The sequence below is a fragment of the Vicia villosa genome, unplaced genomic scaffold, assembly GCF_029867415.1.
Source record: "Vicia villosa cultivar HV-30 ecotype Madison, WI unplaced genomic scaffold, Vvil1.0 ctg.003153F_1_1, whole genome shotgun sequence".
Taxonomy (NCBI): domain Eukaryota; kingdom Viridiplantae; phylum Streptophyta; class Magnoliopsida; order Fabales; family Fabaceae; genus Vicia; species Vicia villosa.
In genome coordinates this window covers 97,215-108,354 of record NW_026706126.1, presented here as the reverse complement: position 1 = coordinate 108,354, position 11,140 = coordinate 97,215, and the positions used below count along the sequence as shown (strand labels likewise).

At 38.9% G+C, this 11,140-nt stretch overlaps 1 protein-coding gene across 1 annotated transcript; it reads right to left on the bottom strand.

The window, feature by feature from the left end:
• Positions 1-10,381: 10,381 nt before the first annotated feature.
• On the bottom strand, positions 10,382-11,140 carry LOC131640463 (uncharacterized). The gene is made up of 2 exons (XM_058910854.1): positions 11,112-11,140; positions 10,382-10,952 (listed from the first exon to the last, which is right to left on the bottom strand). Exons 1-2 carry the CDS (start codon positions 11,138-11,140, stop codon positions 10,382-10,384), a joined length of 600 nt encoding a protein of 199 aa, XP_058766837.1.

Here is an 11,140-nt window from a genome sequence, read left to right as displayed (position 1 = left end):
GGGGACATTTTCTCAGATTAGGTCGACCTAGTTGTTGTGTAGGTCGACCTAGCAGACTGGTATGTAAATTTCATCAATTTAGGTCGACCTAGATGATGTGTGAGTCGACCTAGCAGAGGTATATGGATTTTTCTCCATTTTAGGTCGACCTAGGTTGACAGTAGGTCGACCTAACTGCTGCTTTTCTGCATTCTTCTTGTTTTGCTTGTGTTGAGTCAACCTATAAGCATAATAGGTCGACCTGTTCTGACATGAGTGATCAATGCTTGCTTTTCTTTGAGTTTTCTGCTTTCACCTTGTTGCTTGTGTGCTTATTGAGTTTGCCATTAATCAAAAACATCTTTGTGATTGTAATCTTGTATTCACAGTACGTGTCTTGATGAGAAGTTGAATTTAGAATCAAATTTCTTTGTGTTTCCATGGGGTGAGGTAACAATCAATTGGGTGGATGAATTGAGTTTGGAAGGTTACATTTTTCTTGTTTTCATCTCACATGTGATTCAGGAAATGAGAAAGGTTGCAGAAATGTTAAATCTTATAAGAGAAAAAAAGGGATCACAGTTTTCAAGTGGCTCGGTTATGGTCTTCGGTTTCTATGAGAGACTGTTTTTTCATAATATAGCGCTTGTTTGGAGGCTACATCAGAAAAACAACACCTATAATGGTTGTAACATGAAGAGTTCTAAAATGAGATATAGTATTAGTAGTCTTTATTGTGATTGGATTCACTACCTTCTAAGTAATTTTAAGAACTGTGATGTTTTTGTTCTCACCACATATAATTTGTTAACCGAGTGCATTGAAACTTGGAACTATTATGTTGATGCCAAATGGATGGAATTTAAATTGTTTTTCAATAGAAAAATGCTTCTCATTCTTTCTCATAATTGGTGCACCTTACTTCCTCAACACCTTGCTGTGCATCCCTACTTGAAGCCTACTCTTTCTTTTGGGCATTTTACGGATAATGGTGTTGCAACACCAGCTGAGTTGGTAGCTGCTTCACTGTCACATGCTTTTGCTCTTGTTGTTGTTGTTTATGTTGGTGCTAATATCTCTGGTGGACATGTTAATCCGGCTGTCACTTTTGGTGCATTTTTTGGTGGACATATTACACTTGATAGAGGTCTTCTGTATTGGATTGCTCAGTTGCTTGGTTCTGTTGTTGCTTGTTTGCTCCTTAAGATTGCCACTTGTGGATTGGAAACGTCTGCATTCTCATTATCTTCTGGAGTAGGAGCAACAAATGCACTTGTGTTTGAGATTGTGATGACTTTTGGTTTGGTTTACACAGTGTATGCAACTGCAATGGATCCAAAGAATGGTAGTCTTGGAACAATTGCTCCATTTGCTATTGGTTTCATTGTTGGTGCTAACATTTTGGCAGATGAAGAGATTCAAAGAACATCAAGTGAATTCCCTAGTATACAATATCCCGTTGCTGAAATGTCGCCTGTTATTGATATTGATACTAGTGACATTCATGCCTTTGAAGATTTACTTAAGAGCCTCAAGAAAAGAGATATTCAGCTTCTATTGGCGGATCCGGGAGTAATTTTAGAACCTTGAGGACAAGGTTCAAGTGAACCCGGCGGCAATGATAGAGGAGTATAATAATATTTATAATATTAGTTATTAGTATTGTTGTTGAATTCTAGTTGTATTTGGGCTTTTAATAGTTGTTGGGCTTTTAGTTCTATCATCCATTATGAGTATTATATAATGTAGTCTCATAGAGACATTGAGAAGGAACCAAAGAAATCAAAGTTTATTTTTATCTCTATTTTCCTTAGTTTATTTTAATGCCTTTCTTTTTTAATTGTTGAACCCTAAATTGATAGTCTTGGTAGGATTAGCTTCCTATCAATGCAGGTCCATCTTGCACCATCTTAAAGGAAATCGGGACCACTGTTCAATACCAATGGTTATCCAACTCTCTTTATTTTTGGTTCTTTTATGGAGCTAGATCGTTCAAGTCTGGTTCCCGAACAAAATAATGGCACTGTCTGTGAGAATTGACATTTGATTTCTTCTTTTTCCACAAAAATCACGTTTGCTTCACAAAATGCCGTCGGATGAACTTAGAAGCTTTATATCTGGATTCTTGCGGTTCAAATTCAGATCTCGATTAACCAGTTAATAACATCCTCAGATAATCAAATCAAGAGGGGATCGATTTTTGGATTCTTAGGTTTTCCGGGAATCCGCCCTCGCTTTCCATCCTCACCAGTTGCTACTTCGTCAGGTTTCAAAATCAGAAAGTGTTCGAGAAAGAAGACAAGGATCAGCCAACTACTGCTTCCGCTCCACTTCTTTAGAATAAAAATCTTCGATTTCTTCGAGAATCCCACATAATAGCAAATGAAGGCTCTTAGAATCAGATCTAAGGTTGCGTCGGTGTCTGAAGGCAATTTCCGTGAAGCCCGAGCCAAAGGTTCACGATCCACCCTCCAACTTTACATCACATGTACTTCCCACCGATATCGGGTTACTTGTAGAGGCGATGTCGAAGATACAACAAGTTCATGGTTAATACCGGGTGTAGGGTAGATGATAAGAAACCCCCTATGGGTACCCCAAAGAATCTTATACCTACATCCAAAACTCCCTTCTGTCGTGTATAATAGACCAAAGCAAGGTCAGTTGAGTCGACCACAACTCTCCCACGGGGTAGCAGTTGATTCTAACGACGACCTATTGATGACTTTTCCGATACACACTTAAACACATTTCTGCAATTCTGATTCGACTTAAGTGTATTCTGAGCCTATTACGTGTCTGATACAAATTTAACACATCTATGCAATTCTAATACGACTTAAAACGCACCAGATACATGAATGTGTATCCGATACAAATTTAGCGCGTTCATGCGATTCTAAAACAGTTTAAAACACATTCCACACCTCAATGGTGTACCCGCTACAGAGTAAACGCATTTATGCGATTGAAACACGACTCAAAATCACACCTCGCACCCGAGCATGTCCCACATAGTCTTTTGAAGAGCATCATGAAGCGCCTGCCTCAGGCCGACCACATCCTCTTAGAGAGATTTCACGACCTTCACATATTTTCGTTTCTCATCCACCTGATGAGCCTTCTCCTTAACAGAGTCAAAATCAACCTTGAGTCACTTCTCTGCATCTCGGAGAGAACCCTCTTGTTCACTCATGCGAGCTTCCAGGGTAGAAGAAGAGCCATGTACTTTCACTGCGTCTTGTAGAGAGTTTGCAACTTCAACTACCTTCCACAGAGTAATAAGCTCTTTCTAAAGGTTGATGCACTTCAACTCCATAACTTTAGACTTCTCTTTCCAAGTATCCCTATCCTTGAAAGGTCTAACCGGGGCCAAGACATTACTATGTCCAACAGAAACAAGAGCAAAATAGAAGCAACTTTAAACATGTTGTAAGCAAGCTCAAAGTCATTTCCATATAATCCTCCTCAAGAAGATTCTGGACGAAGGATAAATCTGACGTCGAGACAATAATTGCAGCCTCCTCGAGAGTGTGTAGTATAGTGGGGAAAATTGAGATCAAAGCCATTGGATTGACTTGACTCATTATTTCAGTGAAAGTCGCCACCGCGCTTTATTGTTTGCAAAGGAAATGGGAAAAGAGAGAAATAAACCCAAAGATTGTTTTTAAAACAAAAACAACAAAAAGAGATCTTAGGTACGTGTGTTGATTATACAAGGGAAAGGTTTTAAAAACCCCTCATATCTGTGGTACTCCACAGGAACCTTTTTGAAAATATGTGTAAAAGAGATGTTGTGTGCGAAAGAATAAGGGTTGTTTAATTTTTTAAAATAAGCTCGGCAAGACATTACATCTTGTGCCTACATACCTCCTCGATGCAATGGAGAATTCAGAGCTAATGTAGTTCCACTTAAAAGGGAAGATATTTAAAAGGAATAAACACTTTATTATCATTGGATTGAATACTCAGCCATTGATCTTAAACATGAGAACTGATCACGACAAAATGGGGTATGTCTGTGATTATGACTGCAAGTGCACAGTCTATCGCGTAGTTTTAAAAGATATCGAACCCACAGGGACTAAGAATCGACCTAATGTAGTTAACCGCTACTACGTAAATCTAAGGCTAATATGTGATTGATTATGATCAGAGAGGAAAGTAAAAGAAATATAATTAAATTAAATAAGCGGGAATATTATCGGTATGTAATGGTCGGACGTCGGGGATCTAGTAAACTATCGACACGAATCGTAATTTAAAATACTCTTTCTGTAGATCTCACTTGTTTAAAAACCTTCCTCTCACACTCTCGTGTTTATTGATTACGATCTCATTATTAAACCTAAGTGAGCACTCTCGCTGTATCAAATAAATTTTAAAATGATTTTTGAGAACCGATAAAGTCTAATTAACCTTAAAGCGCTCTCGCTGCATTTAAGGTTAATGTTTAATTCCTACTGTCCAGTTAAAATCTCAAACTCTCGTTTTTATTGATCCTAACTTCTATTGTTTTTAACTCTCGTTACAAAACAGTTGAATTAAGCATTAGAAATTAATACCAGATAAATAAATTTCATTAATAAAATACGTGGAAAGTATTACTCGATTCCCTCGGTTATGTGACCTTACATACCGATAAAAAGTATTTAGCCGGACATTATTTTAATAGACGGAACAGAATAAGCATAGCAGATAAATAACATTTCGGGCATAATTCGATAAATTAACATAAACAGAGAATAATAATTAAAGCTAATAAATGAACCTAAATTAAAATTGTAAAACTTTAATGAATAATCTCGAAGTATCAATCCTTGAATCCGGGAAGAAAATTAATTGCTGAATAGTAAACTGAATCTAAAATAAACTCTGGAGCTTGAAAGAAATTGAAACGCAATAGTGTTCCGGTGTGGAAAACTATTGCAGAGTATTGGTTCGGGAAGAAAGTAAAATTGCAGAAGAAATAAAATACGGCACTAGGGTTCTCCAAGCTCTCTTTCTGGTTCAGGTCTTATTGTATTTATAGAGCAGCACTAGGTTTTGAATTGATCTTGGAAATGTCTCGTAACAGCATGCTCACGGTGTAGAAATTGGAGGAGAGAAGATAGCGTTTTGAAAACAGAGTCTCTTCTGGGCCTGGGTGTGTGACTAACTTCACACACTTGTATTTAGGGGGGGTGCCGAACGGCAGAGAGGGCCTTGCACCGACCGGCAGGGGGCCTGGTGCGCCTCTCGTCATGGGCTGCTTGCATCTTGGGCTTTGGCTTGCCTTGTCTTCTTATTTCTACACCCTTTGTTAATGTTACACCCCTTTTTTGGCTTTTTAATCTTTAATTCGACTATTTTTCCTTCATTTCCTTTGCAAGTCCTGATTTTATTAAATACCTGAAAATAAATAGAAATACCGGCATAATACAAAATAAAATAATAAAATCGAAATAAAATAGGATAATAATGCATGTAAATTAAGCTAAATATACGATACGTTTTCGTGTTATCAAACTCCCCTACACTTGAACTTTGCTTGCCCTCAAGCAAACAATCAGAAAAAGGTTTTAACATATGCATGACAACCATCTCGATCTGTACGCGGTCGCAGTGAAACTTTGCTAGAGACACAGAAGCTCATATGAACACTAAAGACACAGTGGCGACACTAGACAACTCCAACTTATGCAGACCAATTCAAATCATGCTATTACAGCTCATCTAGACCCTTTCGCTAGATTTTGCTTGTTTTCATTCGAGCGCAATCACATTAAGCCCTTTATCTTCACACACACATAGTAGAGTAACCGGTTAGTGACTCTGATCCTTATTAGCACGAGGCTCTGGCACATTTCTGTGGTACCCACTTCTTTAACCAATTGTAAGCTGTGGGGGATCGAACCGTAATTCGCCCTACCAAGTTCAATACCAAATACTTTTGAACCAACCGACAATAGGTTTCTTTATTGTTCGCGAGATATACATCCTTTGGGTTAAATGACCGGGTGAGGGTCACCTAGCTTAGTCGGTGCAACCTTTTAAATTCTTTACTGAAAAATTTTCAGGATCATTCACTTATATTCATCGACTCTCTACGTAGTTTGTGTTTAAGACGGTGCCGACTGCTGAATAAACTACTCGAAGCTACTTTAAAGCTAGAGGTTAAAGACTTTGAAATAATAGGTACTTAAATTGAATCTTGCATAAATCAGAGTTCTAGAGTGTCAAGACTGTAGCGATTTTGTTTGATAGTGCTTCGGTTCTAACATATCTTAAATTGTATATCTTGGTACTTTTTGAGCGTGTCAGGCTATGCATATAAAAAGAGTTTATGGTTCAAGTAGGCAGAGAATTCGACAAACGGAAATATACTCGCATAAATGAACTTAAGGTACATGGATTGAAATGACAGGAAATTAATTTTTTTAAGGGAGTAACTAAAAATACTGGAAATTAAATACTAGGAATTAAAATCTACTGACAATAGATAGAAAAGCAGCAAGCTTCCTCCCCCACACTTAAACTTTGCGTTGTCCTCAATGCAACTTTGTATGGTAGGAACGGTGAAAACTCACTACTCGTTTCCTCTTCCTCGTGCTCGGCCTGGGGTTCGTGCTCTTCCTCCTCTTCGACCTTCGTCGCCGTCTCTAGGCGGAGCTATCCCAGCATGGTACACATACTCATGTAAGCCCTCAACACGATATGTCAAGCAATGCATTTCTTCCGTGAGCTCTGCAATGCTTCGATCATTCCAGTACGCATAGTCGTGTTGATCTCTTTGCATTTGGCGCATCAGGGTCATCATTTCGTTCTGACCCGCCTTAATCCTTTGATGACACTGAGTTTCTTCCTCGTGGTTGCGTATCATCTCTCTATACACATCATCCAGTGTGACTGGTTGATTCCTTCTTCGGGGTTGATGTCCAGATGGTCCAGCAACATTTTTAGGATTGGGTTGGGGGTTTTCATCAGGCTGGGGCTCTCCTTGATCCATTTCTCGTTCGACCTCATCCATATTATCTGCATCATTTTGATTATCATGTACGTTTTCACCAGGAGCAGGTGCGTCGAGATCATAGATCCAGTTGTTTCTACGGTTTATCCTAGTGATCTCGCTGTTTGGTAGTATAACACTGCGAACTTCCTTGTTTCGCACCATGAGGTTGAATCTTCCGCCTAGTCTTGATTTGATAAGGCGACCAGCTCTGCAGTTGTTGATATCCATAAAAACGGGTGGTAGAGAAGGTATATTTTCAAGCCTATCATTCATATCGAGGGCTCGAGCTATACTAGTGACAAGCCATCCTACACAGAATGGTGCGTTTCCTTCTCTTGATACGAGAGCTTGAATGTGAGACATAAGGAAAGTGCTGGCATTGATCCGATGATTGGCAAAAGCACAATAAAAGAAGTATAACTCCTTACCATTGACTTTGTTGTTGTTAGTCCTTCCGAAAGTAGTATTAGCTAAAATGTGGTGGAAGTAACGCATAACCGGATTATGAATTTGCGAAGAGAAGCGCATGTCGGGAGCGACATTTTCGTTACCGGATATTCATCGCCAAATATCATTTGAGGTTCTTTGCCAGTCAAGCTCGGGCGGAATTCTATAGTTGACTCCCTCAACACGAGTGAATCCAAAGATCATGCTTAAGTTATCTTGATTCTTGGTGTACTCTCGATTGAATAGTCGGAAGGTAGCGGTTCCGATAAGGTTGTGAGAAGCGTCGGTGGGTGTGTTGTAAATATACGAGCTTAGGAACTCCAAGGTTAACGCCTCGTATGTGGGGAAGTCTAGTGTGCTTACGAATGATAAACCCGTTTTATTGAGCAATATTCACACACCGTTTTCGAACAGCCCCAAACTTTGCAAGCTTTCGATATGGGCGAATCTTGATGACACCACCCCTCTCTGAGAGAAACTTCGGTATCGGTTGCGTTGAATTTCTCCCGCTTCTCTGTTTCAGAAAATGACACCAGGAAACTCGTCTTCGTTTTGGTTGTTGAGGTTGGCCATGATAATTTTTCTGCAGGAATTATGAAAGAAAATTGTAGGAGAAATAGCAGAAAAATGCTTGTGGTTTGTGGTTCTGTTTGTAGCAGTGGGATAATATAGTGGTGTGAAGGTTGAAAATAGATTGACTGAGTATTGAATGGAAATTAAGGTGAGTTTTGAATTGAAGATGAAAATGGGAATTGAATAAGCACCGAGAAGTTTGAACAAAGGAAAAATTGGGTTGCTTCTGGTGTGGAAACGAAGCAAATGCATTCTGCATTTAAAGAATGAGTGACGAACGTCACAAGGGGGGGTTGGGACGGTCGGCATAGGCCTCCCTCTGACGGACGGCAAGCATGCATGTTCATGCATGTGCGTCTGTTTTGCGTGTGTGTAGCGTGTGTTTAGTGTGTTGTTTGTTTGTATGTAGAGAATCCTTGACCAACTGCATGCTATGCCATTGGACCAACATAATTCACATAAATACTTTTGACTAATAGTCAAAGTATTATTATGAGGTGCATATAATATATAATAGAGTAAATAAATAGCCTATATCAGTACTAATTTTTCATAGCAGTATCACAATAAAGCATAAGTAGCAGACTGATATTTTGCTGTGTTCCACATATTCATTAACAACAATATTTATTAATTAACTATAGCAGTGAATATTATAATGAACACAGACATTAGCACATAGCAGAAACAAAATTTGTGATGCACACACATAGATTTAGCATATGAAATAAAGCAGAAAAATAAAAACAGAATAAAGAAAATACTGAGTTTTATTAAAATCAAAAACTGAAAATTAAAATTTTTGTCTTAAAATAGAAATACTAACTAATTAAAAAAAACTGAAATTTGAAAAACTGAAAATTAAAAATACTAAAGCGGTAAATCCTAACTAGGCATTTCCTTCCCCCACATTTAAACTAGACGATATCCTCATTGTCTAAATGTAAGAGTTAGAAATCAAAATTAGCAGTCTTCAATTAGCAACTTTTCGGAGCCGGGATGGACTGAAAGTGCTGATAAAAACTATCGAGATTTTCCGTGACCAAATCCATAAATCCATGGAAATCTCCTCGGAGTCTCCCTAAATCGGTACAAAGTACAGCAACGTCGTTCCGAAGGGTCTCAATAGCAGCAACATGGTCAACCATAGGCACATCCTCATCAGGTGTAGTATCAATGTCATGGTATCCAGTCGGTGTCATCTGATCACTTTCTTCCTCCTCGAAATCATTTTCACCTTGTCTTTCCAAGTCATATATCCAATTTTCTTTCTTGTGAACACTTGTGAACCTAATGCAGGGTAAGGCAAAATGATTAACAGGCTCGTAGTTCACGAGAAGCTGATAAGGTGGAGACTCGTAGTTGCTAATCAGGCTTGAAGCAAAACTCCATATCCATGGATTTGAATCCTCCATAAGGAATTAATCTAGCAAGCGGGCCTCTCAAAGATAGGGCACGGGCGATCTTAGTGACAAGACCACCTACAAGGATAGGACCGATGGTATCTTGGGCCAGAGTGGCCATCCTAGCAAGCATAAATGATACTCCCATAACTGGCCTGGCTTGGAAAACACACATCATAATGCCTAGCTCATCCTTAGTCACCAAGGTATCGCACAGAGGTTTTCCAAAAAGTGTGAAAGCTAGTATCATGTGGAAATACCTAATGGCGGGATTGTGGATTTCTGAAAAGAGTCGTAGATCATTCTGGTTTCTACTAGATATGGTACTCCAAAAGTAGTCAACTATGTTATCAGGGAAGTACTCATCATCGACTTCCATTAAAGCATCCATGCTTTTAGGAAATCCTAGTAACTCGGCCAGCTGACGGGTGTTGAAACGGTAGGTGAATCCAAACAGCCTGAATGAAACTCTTCCTCTGTTGAATCCTAATCCAAGTCTAGGCTCATATCGGAGGGAACTCAGAAACTCTAAGGTCAGGTTGCAGAAAGTGGGTGTACGGGTGGTAAGGAGATCCTCCCATCCAATCTGATGAAGCATAAAGTGCACACTTTCCCGGATACCTAGAACGGTCAGAGTCGCATCATGCGAAAAAGCGATGGGACCCATCTCACGTTGTGCCAAAATCTCATATCGTCTCTGCTGATCCTCACCCCCAAAAGTAACTACCATGTCATCAGTGAAATCCATCTCTAAGGTCAGAAAAGAGGTTAGTACCTTGGATGTTTTTAAAATCAGAATAAGTTTTAAGTTAGTATCATTTAAAACAAAAAGAGTTAGTATTTTGAAAATAAAATGTAGAAAGAAAAGAAGATAAATTTTAATAAAACATTTAAAATTAAAATAATTTAAAAGAAAATTAAAGTTAAAAGGTGGGTTGTCTTCCACGAAAGCGCTTTGTTTAACGTTGCAAGCTCAACGAATCGATGGTTAGTTCTTCGACTCGACGATTGATTCTACGAGCTTAAGACTATCAGTATAGTCCTTGTTTTCAACAATGTGGCAATGTTTTAATCGCTGCCCGTTTACAGTGAAGCTATCGCTCGATTTTCCTTTAATATCAACAGTGCTACTCGGAAATACTTTGGTAACTTCGAATGGATCAGACCATCTTGAACGAAGTTTTCCTGGAAAGAGCTTAAGTCTAGAATTAAACAATAGCACCACATATCCTTCATTGAATTCCTTCCTTGAGATGTGTTTATCGTGCCACTTCTTTGTTCTTTCTTTGTAAATCCTAGCATTCTCGTAAGCATCCAATCTAATTTCCTCCAACTCGTTGATATCTAATAGCCTCCTTTCGCCTGCGGCGGTGTAACTTAAGTTTAAGGTTTTTATGGCCCAGTAGGCTTTATGCTCTAGTTCTACCGGTAAATGACAAGATTTACCGTACACTAATTTGAAGGGCGTGGTTCCTATTGGTGTCTTGTAGGCGGTTCTATACGCCCACAATGCTTCGTGTAACTTAGTTGACCAATCCTTTCTAGATGTGGCAACAGTCCTTTCAAGAATTTGCTTAATTTATCTATTTGAGACTTCAACTTGTCCACTAGTTTGTGGGTGGTAAGGTGTTGCTACACGATGTCGAACTCCATATTTTACTAAGAGGTTTTTGAAAATTCTAGATATGAAGTGGGATCCTCCGTCGGTAATGACTAACCTTGGTACACCGAATCTTGGAAAAATCAT